At 40.3% G+C, this 17239-nt stretch overlaps 1 protein-coding gene across 4 annotated transcripts in view; it reads right to left on the reverse strand.

Moving 5' to 3' along the window:
- Positions 1 to 5793: 5793 nt before the first annotated feature.
- tbx15 (T-box transcription factor 15) overlaps positions 5794 to 17239 on the reverse strand; it is a 93293-nt gene continuing 81847 nt past the window's right edge. For all 4 annotated transcript variants that reach the window (XM_078408666.1, XM_078408664.1, XM_078408663.1 and 1 more), the window contains 2 exons: positions 13256 to 13353; positions 5794 to 6572 (listed from right to left, as the gene is read on the reverse strand). In XM_078408666.1, the coding sequence (XP_078264792.1) occupies positions 5794 to 6572; positions 13256 to 13353 (877 nt within the window). The remainder of the gene's footprint in view (positions 6573 to 13255; positions 13354 to 17239) is intronic.

The following is a 17239-nucleotide window of genomic DNA, read 5'->3' on the forward strand; positions in this document are numbered from 1 at the left end:
ACTCCAAATGCTGAAATGAAGATTTTTTTTTGTGTGATTTACTGCACCCTACAAGGAAATTGGAAACATTAAACTCAGCGAGAAGGCACACAAACCCATGGTTTATTCACAGAGAATGAGGTGCACGTGTGTAAAAAATAAATGCATTGCCATAACAAGGTAAGCAAATCAGAATTATTTATTGAAACATTTCTCTACTCTTCATTATGTACACAGTTTTGTTTTGTGTATAGGCATTTTCTTATAACATTTACATTTTACATTTATCCAACAAGCTGGTTTCATTATCTATATTTACTGATTTACCAAGAGCATATAAATATGTCCTTATAAACAACATATCACAAAACATATTTATGAATGCTTTCATCCATCAAATCTGATTTTTTTAGTTCTGGAGAGTTTGATGAAACTTTGTAAAATTATACCATTTATGTGACTTCCAAAGGTGCTTGAATTGAATCACATATCAGGAAACTTACTACCATGTTCCATTGTGAACCACTGGAGTAAGCTAATGGAAGAAGCTTACTTGAAATTTTACATCCAAAGAAGATTTCATTATCGATATCTTTTTCAGCTCATTGCATTAAATACCGCCTTACTTCAAGAATAACCAGCCGCCGTTGCTGCAGTTGGGACTTTCTATATAGCCTTTTCTGTTCTAAATTGATTTATTAAACAATAATTAAAAGAATTGTGCAGCTTGATTTCCTTCAATAAAAGCATAATGACTTTGTGGGCACAACACTGTTGCAGTCTCCTTCACATCCAAAATGAAGGGCTAATGAGATTTTAACCTGTGGCTATTGTGCTTTAAGTGGAGATCGACCATGACCAAGTTTAGGTTTATTATCGTCACAAGGTAGAGCGAAAAGCTTTGTTTTACATGCTATCCAAACAGATCAGATATACATAGATACAGTACAATCAGTTCAAACTCAAGTACAATAGATCGAGCAAAGGGAAAGATACAGAGTGCAGAATATTATTCTCAGCATTGTAGCACATTGCCGCACATCAGTTCCATAGACAAAGGCCAATGTCCTCAATGGGGTAGAGGTGAATCGATCAGTACCCTAGCTGATGGAACGACGGTTCAGAAGCCTGACAATGAAGGGGGAAGAAGCTGTTCCTGAGTCTGGTGGTGCGTGCCTGATCTTTCCTGTACTATCTTTCCTGTAAGTGTCTCACATACATAGTTAATCACCATAGGAATCCCAGCAGTTGTACCACACGTTCAGATTTAAAGGGCAACTCGATGCAGTCAGACAGTTTTTTCAATGGATACAAAACTCACTGGGCTTGAATGGTTACCAGTGGTTATTACAATGCACTTATTCCCACAGGGTATTCCTGAAGACTGTAGGAACTGAGCATCAGCCCTAATAAAATAACAATGATACTTTACTTCCCTTCTGTTGTTGCTAGTTGTTAATAATATCTTCCAAAAAAAGTACGGTTTTGAAACTTCCAAAAATGAACAATTTAGGAAATATAATAAATAATTGGTATGTATTTACATAAAGTATTATAGCTTTTTTTCCTCCAAAATCTTAACAATGCTGTATAGTAAGAGAGCACAAATATCTCTTGGCTGGTGCCCAATATTTAGGATAGATCTTTGAACTACACATTATTTAAAAAGTTACGTTCAAAATTATTGTTTTTTTCGTTAAATTCAATTGAATACTGTTAACCAGTAGCATTTCAGTTTGAGCAGTTAATGTCAGTTACAGTAAATCAAATATCTCAAAGTAAAATGTAATTTAGCTAATATAAACACGTTAGCTCTTGTACTTACAAAAATAAGATTAATATTTAAAGAAACTAATATAAGTAAAACCTCAGTCTACACTAAGTTGTCAACACTGCTTGCTTTGAACTTGTTTGGCACCTGGTGACGCAAAGTCTGAGGATGTAACACTGAGACTGTGTAAGCACATACCTGAGACACAAAACTTGAGCAAGATGTGAGCAATCCATCACTGCAATCATTAGTTTTTTTGCAGAATGTTCTGTTTAATTTACTTTTCATTTAGTTTAAAGATACAGCAATGGAAACAAGCCTTACGGCCCACCAAATTCATGCCGACCATCGATCACCCCTTCACACTAGTTCTATGTTATCCCACTTTGGCATCCATTCTCTACATACCAGGGGACAATTTACAGAGGGCCAATTTACCTACAAACTCGCATATCTTTGGGATGTGGGAGGAAACCAGAGCGCCCTGAGGAAACGCACATGGTCTCAGGGAGAACGTTTAAACTCCACACAGACAACACCTGTAGTCAGGATTGAACCCAAGTCTCTGGCGTTATGAGGCAGCAGCTCCTCCAGCTGTGCCACCCCTTTGGAAGGTCTCATATCTAAACATTAAACTACATCGCAAGCCACCTTCTAAACACAAATGTTCAATGGTGCTAGAGGTAGATTAAAAGATGTTTGGTCAACTATTTATTTGGCAGTTTTTTTGAAAAGTTAGTTATAACTGAGAAGGTAATAAGTTATGGTGGGAAGGTGAAAAAAATAACAGTAGATTCACATAAGATCGAACTTTTTAGAAATTCCAATAAGAACTGTTTTATTAGTTTTTAATATCTTACATTATTTGCTTTGAAATTCTGTGAGCTCACTCGGCTGACACAATTATCCCTCAGTTAATAATATTTTTTTCCTCAGATGTTAGATTTAGAATCCTTGTGCAAGAAACTACATTTCGCACAATTGCTAGTTATAAGATACTGTTCAGATGCTCACCAACTGAAATTTAGCTTGGTGTAATCTTATTTTCCTGAACAGTCTACCTTCCGTCCAGCAGAACCTCCCTATATCTGATCTCTCCAACATTATTTAATCTAAAGAGCTCACCTGTATTATATTATTTAACTCACAGAGGCCTCCGTTCTATTTAGTCGTGCAAGTTCTACTGTATGGTATGTAAAAACAAGGAACTGCAGATGCTGGTTAATACATGAAAGTACACAAAATGCTGGACTAACTCAGCAGGTCAGGCAGCATCTCTAGTGAACATAGATAGGTGATATTTCGGGTCTTGACCCAAAACGCCACCTATCCAGAGATGCTGCCTGATCTGTTGACTTGCTCCAGCACTTTGTGTCCTACTTTGTAGTATGCTTTATGCTTTTCCATTCCCATCCATAGAGCTCCCCATTTTGATGTAAAGTGCTTGAGTTCCTCATGAACATTGACCAGCTCATTCATCTCCCTAATGCAAAGCTGCATGATTTACTGAGGGTGATGTTGAATTACAAGCACGTGACCTATGAAACATCAGTGTGACAAAAAGGCAATCTTAATCACGTTTATGCCTGCATGCTTAATCTGAAAATCTAATTTATAAATACTTTCAAATATTTTTTAATGAAAATCTAAAAAAACTTCAAATATTAATTATCAACGACTATTGATTGTCCACAACTAACATAACGTATTTTTGTTATGGTTTATTTTTAATTTGAGGTGATTTAACTATTTATTTTTGTGTTTTTTTCCAGAACTAAAATGTTAGTTCTTTGGGAAAACATGGAATTATTCCTGTCCAAGTACTTGTAAGTATTGATCCATAATATTGCTGAGTTTGTTTCTGTGGATATAGGTAGTTCCTCAAACATTGGTCTTCTCCCAGAACCTTCAGAAATCACAATACCATTGACTGTGAAGCAGTGCTATACCCACAATTGTTCTTATTGTTCCTGTGTGAGGGTGGCTTCCTTGATGCAGAGAAAGAACATTATTCGCAGTGAAGTGCAGCGTTCTACGCTGGTGTGGGCATTTGTGTCGTGAGAGAATGTGCCAGTGAATGCAAGGCTTATACTATAGAATATAACAGAATATAGAAAGTTCAGCAGTAAAGCTGTTAGATGCAGTCTGATTGGATTCTTCAAGGAAGTCACTAATTCTTTGCAAATGAAAAAGAGGCCTGAAACACAATTTACAAAATGCCCAAATTTACAAGTAATTATTTAGAAATGCAATTTAAATCTAATATTTTTGGTTTTGTTCCAAATGAGGGAACTGTTTAATGATGCACAAGTCAAATTAAGGACTTTGGTCCCCAGAAACAGAGCTGTGTTTTCATTGTGCCAGTCTCCCTCGTTCCAATTAACTATTTTCTTTTCATCATAACAAAATCCATAGAATCATAAAGCTTTATAACTCATTCACCACATTGTGTCTATCCAATCTAAAGAGGAACTATCTAACCTAACCCCTCCTTCAACCCTCCTTTTGTAACCTTGTATCTTGTGGAATTTCCAAGCGCTTCCATAGTGCATTTTCAATGGAAGAAAATTTTCTGCCTCCACTACATTTTCAAGCACAAGTTCCTGACCACCACCTGGTGACATTTTTTTCTTCAATGCTTCCAACTGGTACTTTTAATTTTTGCCGCCATGTCTCTCAGCTAAAGGAAAATAGATAGCTCCATTGCTGCTGCTGAGGCTCTTATGTGCTTCTTGGACAAATCACCCTTCTGCATACCCCATTCCCAATTATTCTGCTTATTCAATCCAATAATGAGAGCCTTTGTTTGCAAAGGAACATTTTTACAAGCACAGTTTATTCCCCACACATCTTTAATTGGATTTACAGGATCAGTTTACAGGGGTGGGGGGAGTGAGGGGGGTTTCAATATAGGCACAATTATATCAGCTGGGAAAAGCTTCCATTTGTCACATTAGCAGATCCAAACGCTTAGCGCAAAAGATTCAAGACACCAAGTTCCAAGGCTATTTTAGTAAGTGCTGATTATTCTTTGGATGAAGATAAGTTGTCATAAAATCCAGAGATGAGACGATTACGTATACTTCTCAGCTATTCCTTATGGCCCGACCAGACTAAGGAATTCAATAGAGCAGACGTATACAGTTTATCACCCAAAAACATAATTAATGACACTTGTGCTTTGCTACTTGCACAACACTCTGGATCAGTGCAATATTTCCAATAGAGTTCATCCAATTCAAACAGGAGCATTCTAAACAAAAGTTTCAACATCAAGAGATTTTTTTCACCACTGATTAGAAATAATTTTATTATTTTCCCGGTGAGCCACTGACTGAATTTACTATACTTTGTTCAGGTTAGGCGTTTTACTTTACTAACAGTACATGTTTGCAAAATTGGAAAAAGTAAAAATGCTTTTATTTTCCTTGGAAACTTAAAACAAAGTTCTTCTGATAGGGGCCAAACAAAGTGACTTTGGAATGGGCTATCTGTAAAGTACTATGATTGATGAGGAGTCCAATGACAGGATTCGATCTTTCATAAATCAACAATTTCAAGTTTAACACACTAAAGATCCAAAAACAAGGTATAATACATAAGAAATGCAAGCATCTTTTACTGAAAACTAGACAATATACATTGTCCATTATCAACAAAATTACATTTGCCTTTGCAAGGGACAAGTGTTATCCATTTTCTGGAAATTAAACTGCTCCAGCCACATATTCATGTGTAAATTGTGTAAAGGGTAAATATCATCAAGTTCTAGACAATGACAGAGTCCAGTTTACATCTACTTCTGTGCTGTGTGTAGGAAGATTAGCCAAGGCTTATTTATCCCAATAACACTACACCTTTAAAGATCATTGTGCTGTGGGTTTTGTAGGACAGTTAAAGTGGGAAGATTCGATTTTAATGTGCTCTGTAGTCAATATTTCTATATGACTGGTACTGACATCAACCCACTGTGGATGCCCTAGTGCATAGTCCTGTGTGTGTATGGACAACTCAGGTAAAGTTTTTCTTTTTAAATATTGTTTTTACACCATATGAACTGACATTTGTGAAGAACTCCCTGGGACAGCGCCATACTGTCTGGCATCACAGGTATTCTGTGGCTGCTGGCCAGGAGCGGAACCAATCATATGCATCCCATCTATTCCCGTGGACAAGAACTGTCTCTCGCTGAAGGCCCCATTAGGTGAGGAGGAACAGAGTAAAGTGCTTTGGGATGCATTGAGTTTCTCAGGGCTGCCTGCCAATCTGGGCGAGGCGGAGAAGTTGTAGCCGTAAATATTATAGGGGTTGTGTAGTGAGAAGGCATTGTAGGAGCTCTGCTGGACATGACCACCGCTAAACATGTGAGATGAGGAGGTATTAGAGGCAGGACTTCCTGCCTGCATGACGTATTGAAACTGGGAAGCAGTAAACGGAGGCAGTTGACTGCTGTACGCATCCATCTTGTTGTTGCCTTGTAATGAAGAAGGGGCGGGCACTGCAGAAATTAATGAAGAAGTCCTCTGCGGAACGAAGGTTTCTGCGGGTGGTTGAGAAGACCCACCGGGAGCTTGTAACCGGTTGTATCCACCCTCGGCTAGAGTAGGGTAACTCTGCAAGGAGCCCATGTTGCCCCTGGCACAGGCTGGATATTCAGACAGGTTTAAGTTGCAGAGCTGACTCTCCCTGCAGCCAACATTAAAGGTGTTGGGGGTAAGGTGGAAGGTTGGTGGGGAGCAAGATGGAGACAGCAGGTGGGAAGATGCTGAAGGGGATGGAGTTCCTGGGCTAGAAGTTGTTGGAGATGTTCCTGTACTACCTCCTGAAAGCAAAACAGAGACGTGCAGAGATAAATTGAGAATGTTATAATATAGTTTCCAGTGTTAAGATTCTAGTTTGGAACTGTAACCCTTCACCATAGAGTTAAGATGCCACTCTCAAGCACAATAACTGGTGTCACAGGTAGATAGGGTGGTAAAGGCAATGTTCGGTGCATACAGCTTGTTCCATATACCCACCACACTGAGTGAAAAGATGCCCCTCAGATTACTATTACATAGTTCCTTTCTCACATTAAGCTTATGTCCTCTGGTTCTTGCTTCCCCTACCCTGGGTAAAATAGGTAGGTTAGTTGGCTTGGTAAATATAAAAAATTGTCCCTAGTGGGTATAGGATAGTGTTAATGTGCGGGGATCGCTGATCGGCGCGGACCCAGTGGGCCGAAAGGGCCTGTTTCCACGCTGTATCTCGAAACTAAACTAAATTAAACTAAACTTGTCTCCAGAGACGCTGCCTGCCCCACTGTTATTCCAGCTTTTTGTGTCTATCTTCGGATTAAACCAGCATCTGCATTTCCTTCTTACAGTCCTAGCCTGCCCAGTCTCTCCAAATAGTTTAACCCCTTAAGTCCTAGCAACATCCTCGTAAATCTTCTCTGTATTCTTTCCCACTTAATGACATCCTTTCTATAATGGATGACCAAAACTGAACATAATACCCCAAATGTGACCTCATCAATACCTTGTACAACTGTAAAATAACATCTTAATTTCTATACCCAATACCCTAACTGATGAAGGCCAATGTAACAAAACCCTTCTTTACCACCCTAACTACCTGTGATGCCAGTTATTGAGCTTGAAAATGGCGTCTTAACTCAATGGGGAAGGATTACAGTTCCAAACTAGAATCTTAATCATTGGTAAAATAAACTTATTTTATTGTCGAGATAAAGTAAGAACATAAAAACATAAGACAGCATGGAATGAGCATTAGTTATTTGATATATCAGCGCTCTTGGCTGAATCGACACATAGGCATTTGCTTAAGCTATCTAATCTCCCAAGAGACGGCTCTCTGTAAGTGCTTCCTGATTTTTCAAAGGCACTCGGATAAAACGCCAACATTTTCCTCGAGCCAAATATAAAAACGCTGCCTTTGAAAGACAAAATCATTTACACCTCTTCCCACTTCAATCCCTTCCCTCAAAATCCTCTTCAGAAGAATCATTGTCTCTGGTGGCATTTACATTACATTTCACACCTATAAATCTCCATTCCTCTTTTTAATCTAATCCTTTTATGGCTCTTATGTAAAAAAAAAAACTGCATGTTAGGCAATATACTATTAAATGCTTTTCCTGAGATTCACACTGCAGTTCATAGGATCATGTCTCTGATTTCTTATCTCATTTGAACCTTGTACAGTATTTTCAAACATTCCCGTCTGATTCAATACTCAAAGAACAATCTTCACTGGCCACATGTATACGTCTTTCATTTTGTAACATCGGGAACATGATGTTGAGGCACAAGAAACTGCAGATGCTGGAATCTTGAGTAAAATAGTGCTGGAGAAACTTAATGGGTCAGGCAGCATCTGTGGAAGGAAGGGACATGCGATGTTTTGTGTTGGAACTTCTTCAGAATGTGATGTGGACTTCGGTACAGCCTTATTTGGACTCAGGAAGAAAATGGACCCGACAGAACCTGGTCTGCTTCATTGTCTGTTTTACCAGTGTGAAACAAATACAACCAGGCTCGGTTGTATTTGTAATCTAGCTACGTAAAAGAGTTAGTGGGTCTGTTCCATCCATAAATGAGAGGGTTGATGGAGCCAGGATTCTACACTGACAGTGGAAACTGAGGTTTTCTGACTAGAGTTAAGTGAAGTCTGTCATATTGGAGAGGCCCCCAGGCATGTCATTCAGTAGAGAGGGTATATGCAGTTGAAAGACCCAGGGTAGGTAAATCAAGAGCACAAAAGTTTTTAAGGTGAAAGGGGCAAGATTTAATAAGAACCTATGGGGCAACTTTTTTCACACAGAGGGTGGTGGGTATATGGAACAAGCTGCCAGAGGAGGTAGTTGAGGCTGGTACTATAACAGCATTTAAAAGGCATTTGGACAGGTACATGGACGGGAAAGGTTTAGAGGGATCTGGCCAAATATAGGCAGCTGGACAAGGGTAGATGGGACATCTTAGTCGGAATGGGTGAGTTGGGCTGAAGGGCCTGTTTCCATACTATGACTATCCACCCAGCATGGATTATTACAGCATAGAAACACGCTCTTCAGCCCAACTTGTTCATGCCGGCCAAGATGCCCCATCTACACTGGTCCCACCTGCCCACACATAGCCCATATACCTGTAAATCTTTCCTTTCCATGTATCTGTCTAATTGATTTTTAGAAATTAATTTCCCTTTAAATGCTGGATCCTGATATCTGCATCTCTTCAGCAAAATAATAGAGTGAGCAACGCTCATTCTTTTGCTTGAAGAAGGGTCCTGACTGAAAACATTGCTTATCCATGTCTCCACAGATGCTGCCTGATCCGCTGAGTGACTCCAGCACATTGTGTTTTATTCAAGGTTCCAGCTTCTGCACAGTTCCTTGTGTCTCAATAAAAATAAACAATTAGACTGAACAGTCTGCCAAAAGGTTGGGAAGAAAAGTTGGGAGTTATTTATATAATTAAAAGCAAGAAATTTACAGGCAATAGATAGGGTTAAAAAAGGACCTGGTGCTGGGGCAACTGAACTATCAGGCATCTCTGGAGAACATGGATAGGTGATGTTTTGGGTTGGGATCCTTCTCGAGACTGGGTAGACAATCAGGACCTCCCCCCCCCCCCCCCCCCCCTAACACCCCCTCCCCCCTCCCAAGGTGGACATATAGAAGACTAGAAGACATTAGCATTGTGAAAGAAGCAAAGTTTAAAGGAAATTTGTGGGGCAGGTTTTTTTTTAAACAGAGGGTGGTGGGTGATTCGAATGCACTGCCAGGGGGCTGGTGGAGACAGATGCAATAGTGGTGTTTAAGAAGTTTTAGACATGCACATGGATGTGCAGGGAATGGAGAGATATAGATCATGTGCAGGCAGAGGAGATTAACCTCACGTAATGCTCAGCATGAATATTGTGGGGCGAAGGGCCTGTATTGTACATTTATATGACCAAATATTCAGAGGATGGATGCTAAATTGTCAGATAGTCAGGGGGTAGATGCAAAATAAAACTCATTACCCTATACTCTGATGAAAACACTATGTCTTCTGTACTATGCCTAATTTTCAGGCTGAGAGCAACGGCATTTTCTTCCTTGTATCATCTCTCCAAAACATTATGAATTAATATAGTAACAGTGATGATTTCAGAATGCAGCTTTGTGCTGTGAACCCTAGGTCTGTCCTAGGAGACCAGACTGAGGAAAGACAGAACACTGTTAGCCAGACCAAATATTATGGATTGTTAATAAAATACAGCATCGAACAGAATATAGTAACTATGTAGGATGAATCAAAAAACGAAAATAAATCAATCTGCCAACCTTGGATTCATTCCAATCCTTGGTTGAGAAGAACACTACATTTTACTCAACTTTTGGCTTCGGTACAATATTTTCCCAATGATTTTTTGCTATGACATCATAAAGGACTGTCTTGAGCAACAAGGATCTATTACATGCATAGAATGTGTCTCCAATTGGAAACAATGGGAAAGTGAGAGAACCTGCTTCATGCTTTGCTCTGGGCTGTATGAAATTGGCACATACAAGAACCCTCAATTGGTTTTAAACAGGATGAAAGCAAAAGCTAGATTCTGTGCCAATTAGGTCAAAGGACAGCGTAGACCATTATTAATAGAATCGAATTTGCCTACGGATGTTAATACAATATTTCCATATTGAATCAATTTTATGAAATTGGAGAAATAAAATTGTTTTGGACTCTATCATAAACAGGCCTTGTGCAATCTAATATGTTAGCAAATAAATATTGTATAGAAAATATTATCAATGCATTGTCCCACAGAAGAAGAAGCAAGAGATTTTTCCACCATTATTTCTCATGTGGTTAGTTTTAAGTGTCAGAATCAATGGTGGTTATCAGAAAGATGTACTTTTCCAGAGAAAAGAGAAACAGATGAAGAACATCATCGTCAACCAGATCTCAAAGCAGATTTACATATTCTCTCTCAACCCGAGAGATCTGCATGAGCTGACTGGGATAAATAGTTTAGTTTGTTTAGTAATACAACATGGAGACAGGCCCTTCTGAGTCCACACCGACCATCGATCACCTGTTCACACTGATTCCATGTTTCATACTTTCTCATCCACACCCTACACACCAGGCCAATTGACCTTCAAACCCGCATGCACATCTTTGGGATGTGGGAGGAAGCTGGAGCATCTGGACAAAACCCATGCGGCCACAGGAAAAACATGAAAACTCCACACAGACAGACAGTTCACACCCGGGTGAGGCAGCATCTGATGCTATGAGGCAGCATCTCCACCAGCTGTTTCACCCAAATACCTTGAAACAGTTTCAAGGTAGAATGGTAAAAATATCTCTATTTAAAATAAAATGAATATACCAATGTATTTTCTAATAGGCCAGCGCAGAACCTACCATCCAATTACATCTGGAACATGTTTGGTGCCTATGTGCAGATATCAGGCACCAACATCATTCAAATCTATCAAGGAAGGATGGCACAGTGCAGCAGCGGGTAGACACCCACGTTCGATCCTGACCATGGGTGCTGTCAGTGTGCAGTTTGCACGTTCTTTCGGTCACTGTATGCGTTTCCTCCGGGTGCTCCGGTTTCCTCCCACAGCCTCCCACAAAACATGCAGGTTTGTAGGTTAATTGTCCTCCGTAAATTGCCCCTTGTGTGTAGGGAGTGGATGAGAATGTGGGATAACATAGAACTAGTGTGAACGGGTGGTCGGCGTGGACTTGGGCCAAAGGGCCTGTTTCCGTGCAGTATCTTTTTAATCATTCAAACTGGGATAACAGTTTATTAATTTGTGGTGTGTAAGAAGGAACTGCAGACGCTGGTTTACACCGAAGATAGACTTAAAAAGCTGGAGTAACTCAACGGGACAGGCAGCATTTCTGGAGACTGGCCAGAGACAGTCTGAAGAAGGATCTCGACCCAAAATGCCACCCGTTCCTTCTCTCCAGAGATGTTGCCTGACCTGCTGAGTTACTCTAGCTTTTTGTATTAATTTGTGAAAGCAAAATTTCATTTTTTGCTCCATATTAGCATTATCCAAAGCCTACCAATTGTGATTTTGACCTTGAAGTTGAGTTATAGATTCATAGAGCTATAGACTATACAGCTCAGAAACAGGCCCTTCAGCCCATTTTGTCCTTGTCAAGCAAGTTGGGCTAGTCCCATTTGCCTTCATATGGCTCAAATCCTCTCCATCAATATATAACTGTCCAAATGTCTTTTGAAAGTCGTAATTGCATCTGCTGCCATACCTTCGTCTGGCAGTTCATTCCAGATACAGACTAACTTCTGAATGAAAAATATAGGGTCAAACAGCATCTACAGAGGGAAATGGGGAGATAACCTTTTGGGTCATTCTAATGGAGTAGAGGGGAGATGGCAGGTGGAAAGAGCTAAGGGTAGGAGCTGGCAAATCACAAGTGGATCCAGATAAGGAGGAAATAATGTAATAAATATAAACACAAAATGCTGGAGTAAGTCAGCAGGTGAGGCAGCATCTTTGGAGAAAATAGATAGATGATGTTTCAGGCCGGGACCAGACTAGGTCTGAAGAGGCTCCAAAGAAGGATCCCAACCTAAAACGTCACCTATCCATGTTCTCCAGAGATGCTGTCTGACCCGCTGAGTTACTCCAGCACTTTGTGACTATCTCCAGCTGAGGAGGGGTTAATTGGCAGATGAGTCAGGATCGGGGATAGAAGGGGAGAGATTCACAAATGGAGAAGACAAAAGGGTGCAAATGGTGGAATCTGGTGAGAAGTGGTGAGAAGTAAAATGTAAAACCACAGGGTAGGACAACAGGCATGGGGGAGAAATAGAGGTGGGTGATGAGTGGAAGGAAAAGGTGGAGGTGGAGGCAGGGCAGAGGATGGAAAGAAACGTACTCGGGGGAGGGAGGGGTGATAATTAGAGACAGGGGAGTTTAACCTAAAATTGGAGATTTCAATGTTCATGCTGAGAACACAATGTCAGGCAGCATCTCTGGAGGATATTTCAGGTCGGTACCCTTCTTCAGTCTGAAGAAGGATCCCGACCCGAAACGTCAACCATCCATGTCCTTCAGAGATGCTGCCTGGCCCGCTGTTTATGTTCTACACATTATTCCAGTATCTGCAGTTCCTTGTGTTCATGCAATTGGGTTGTAAGCTACCCAAGCAGAATATGAGGTGCTGTTCTTCCAAGTTGCATATGGCCTCACTCTGACAATTGAGGAGCCCCAGGACAGGCAGGTCAGTACTGGGAAGAGAAGGGGAGTTAAAATGATTAGTAACCAGGAGATCCAGCTGGCACTGGTGGAAGAGCGCAAGAAATGAAGAATTTCACATGCAAGTAGGACTATTTCAGAGAAGGAACTGGATATATAATCTAACATGAATCATCTTGAGACGGGTAGAGTAGCAGTGAAAATGACTGTTATAAATTCTATAGTCTTACAGAGAGGCGGACTAAAAATCAGATCAAGTTCCCTGGCTCATTTACCTTGCTGTTTTTGCATGTTGGTAAAATCTTCAAATGTGAGGGTCCGAACAGGAGGTCTCCAGAAGGCATATGTCTCCATGATGGCTTCTAAGCCAGTCCTGATCAAAAGAAAGCAAAGAGGAAATATAACTGTGTATAACTTCAACACATACATCAATCTCCACATTGTCCCCTTTCCAGCTGGTGCACTTCTTTCTCACACTGTTCCTGTTAGATTTATGTTTCAACATTTCCCATAAATTCCATTCTTAACCTTCTAACCGGTCTGTTTTACAGGATGAAATCCCTTATTCTGATACTTTATTCTTCTAACTTCTTCTGTGAAGGGGTTGCTTAATTTTACATTTATATTCCCATTACAATTGTTTCAAAGTTGAAATACGTCTTTGTACATACCATTATTAGTCCACAGTTCTTACATACGTGTGTTTTTCTCAATTATTTAAATAAATATCACTACGTTATATGAAGATATTTCACATGGTAGGTAATTGGTAGAAATGTATTGGTATTGATTTGTTATTGTCACAAACAGTGCTTTTTCTGTAAACACGAAGGTGTCGGAACGTACATTGTTCTCACTCTTGGTGTCTAAAAGCTGATGCAAGTATAAACAAGAAACTGCAGCTGTTGGTTTACAAAAGAAAAGTGCTGGAGTAACTCAACGGATCAGGCAGCATCTCCAGAGAACATGGATAGGTGACACTGTCCTCAGACTCCCTCAGGGACCCAACCTAAAACCTTACCTATCCATGTTCTCCGGAGATGCTGCCCGACCTGCTGAGTTACTCCAGCACTTTGTGTATTTTGTTTTTAAGCTGTTTAAGGGCCTGACACCAATTCTTTTTAAATGCAGCAATCTTTTAATTCTAAAGATTCAAAGACCTGGTTTTTAACATTTTCAAGGTGCTGGCTGGTACTGCCGAGTACCGTCATGAAAACAAAACCACTGGTCAAGTGTGCCATGACACAGTGAAAAGCTTTGATTGCCTGCTATCCATCAAATCAGACTGTATGCGAGTGCAATCAAGCCAACAGGTAGTACAAAGAGATAAATGCCAGAATGCAGAATATGGTGTTACAGCATTGTGACGTTACTGTTTCAGAGGGAAAAGTGCATCTTTGAAATTTCCACCCTGGGCAAAAAAGTTCTGATTATCTGCCCTATTCATGCCTATCCATGGGGAGCAAGCAGATTTCCATGCAATTCTATCATATCTAACAAACTAGTCCATGGGTAAGTGTTTCACGACCTAGGGATTCCTGGTACTGGCAAGAAAATAAACTGCCTCCAGTAATCCAATTATTCAGTTACATCTGTTTTATGGATACCCGACCACACAATTGAAGTTAGCCAGGGCATGTCACAGCTGTAATCCTTTCTGAAATAGTGCATCATACTGACCATAATTTTCTCTAGAGAGGCAGAGCAAATTCCAAACAACCCAGCATATAAAAGAAGAAAACATACTTAATGTGAAATCCAGCTGAGGGAAGCAAAATTATGTGAGGTAACGGAGGGACTTAACCATAATTTTACAAATGTGGTTTGTAATTTTTCTCCTGAAACCATCCTAAACTACAATTGCATTTCCGCAAAGTCATTTCAAAGATAACACACCAGATTACTCCGAACCTTCAGACAAATCTGTATTTAATCAACATCAGTCCAATTTTTGCATTGCATCAGCCAAGTTTCAAAGCATTTTTGTTCTCTCTCTGCTGTCCCGCACATTTGCCAGCCCACGTTCAGCAGGTAGTTTTAATTCTGTGGCAATCTATTTGATTGAAGCTCTGTCCAATTAGAGAAGTGATTATCACTGCTGTCCTGTAGTATGTGCATGTTGCCTGTGCAAACACCACGGACCATATGGAGCTGTAGTTGGGTTTAATTATGTGGCTCTCCGTGATGTATTTGGATTGCAATGTTTCTGCTGCATACATCATCTCAACTTATTAAATCGTATAACACAGGCAGCAATTTAAAACATCATGATTGGTTGCCAGGGGCTATAAATTTTCTGAAGAAACATTACTTGGCAGAATTATTAAACTGCACATAATCTTAATGGAATATCCATAATCACAATAACCCTGCAAATTTCCCCGTTGTGAGACGAATAAAGGATTATAATAATTATTATTATTACATTGCACAAATTTTTTTTTTACATACAACTCTTTCAGAGATGTTTTGAGACCATGGTCATCAGTTGGTAGTCATAGCTTTATACAGCATCGGAACAGGCTTTTCAGCCCAACTTGCTCATGCCAACCAAGATGCCCCATCCACACTAGTCGCATCTCCCCGCATTTGGCCCATATCCCGCTTTAGAGTCATCGAATACACACAAACACCAACTGCTTCTGGAGCTGCTGCCTCATAGTGCCAGAGACCCGGGTTCAACCTTGACCTTGGGTACTGTGTGTGTGTGGAGTTTGCACGTTCTCCCTTTGACTGTGCAGGTTTCTTCTGGGTGCTCCGGTTTCCTCCTACATCCCCATCCCAAAGTGCGAGATAGTAGGTTAATTGGTCTCTGTAAAATGTGCCCTTGTGTGTTGGGAATGGATAAGAAAGTGGGATGAGATAGAACTAGTGCAATTGATGGTCAGCGTGGACTTGGTGGGCCAAAGGGCCTGTTTTCATGCTGTATCTCTAAACAAAACTAAATAGAAATAAAAACCACTAACAGGTTGTAACATAATAAATCAAGGGTTCTTTGTTGAATTGGAATTTAAGAATCTGTGCGCACCACAAGGTCACTGACATGTCATTACTTACATGTCAAGTCATTGAATAAGCTGCAATCTCATTAAAATCTAGGGAAACAGGCCTGGAATTTCATTGGTTTATCCTTTTTTCACTGGAAAAGTGGAATTTGCATATAATAATGAGTTTTAAAAAACAAAGTGCTGGAGGAACGCAGTGAATCGTGCAGCATCTGCGGAGAGAATGCTTTTCCAATCTGTCTGAGGAAGAGTCCCAACCCGAAATGTTGCCTGTCCATTTCCCTCCACAGATGCTGCCTGGCCTGTTGAATTCCTCCAGCACTTTGTTTGTTGCTCACGATTCCAGCATCTGCAGTTTATTGTGTCTCTGTAATATCAAAGAATGTTAAATATGCTGACAATATATCACGTTTCTACAATCCATGACTGCAAGTTCAAACATTGTTTTTAGTTTTTCTTCGCCTAGAAAAATTAAAAATGGCGAGGTGTGGTTCACTGTATCGTGCACACACACGCACGCGGTTTAACATCCAAATACTCAATTGTTTTGATGTGGCGCAAAAGAGCATCAAGCCCTTTGTAATATACTGAATCCATGTTGTACTCAGTGCAGAAACTTTCCATGCGAATGTGGAGCTGTTAAACTTAAGGGATTAATGTAGGGTGTAGGAAGGAACTGCAGATGCTGGTTTAAACCGGAGATAGACAAAAAAAAAGCTGGAGTAACTTAACAGGACAGGCAGCATCTCTGGAGAGAAGCAATGGGTGACGTTTCGGGTCGAGACCCTTCTTCAGACTAGTTAGGGAAAAGGGGAAACGAGAGATATAGACGATGATGGAGAGAGATAAAGAACAATGAATTAAATAAAAAGTAATGATGATAAAGGAAACAGGCCTTATTTAGCCATTTGTTGGGTGAAAATTAGAAGCTGGTGCAACTTGGGTGGGGGAGGGATGGAGAGAGAGGGAATGGTGGGTTACTTGAAGTTAGAGAAATCAATTTTCATACCACTGGGCTGTAAGCTGCCCAAGCAAAATATGAGATGCTGTTCCTCCAATTTGCATTTAGCCTCACTCTAACAATGGAGGAGACCTAGGACAAAAAGGTCAGTGGGAATGGGAAGGAGAATTAAAGTGTTTAGCAACCGGGGGGATTAGTGTAATGGGGTGGATGGTGCATGAATCTGTGGGCTGAATGGGCCATTTCCATGCTGTACACCTTTATGACTTTGTACGTCTTCCTTATCTGGGGAT

Source organism: Rhinoraja longicauda, chromosome 12 (genome assembly GCF_053455715.1).
Source record: "Rhinoraja longicauda isolate Sanriku21f chromosome 12, sRhiLon1.1, whole genome shotgun sequence".
Classification (NCBI taxonomy): domain Eukaryota; kingdom Metazoa; phylum Chordata; class Chondrichthyes; order Rajiformes; family Arhynchobatidae; genus Rhinoraja; species Rhinoraja longicauda.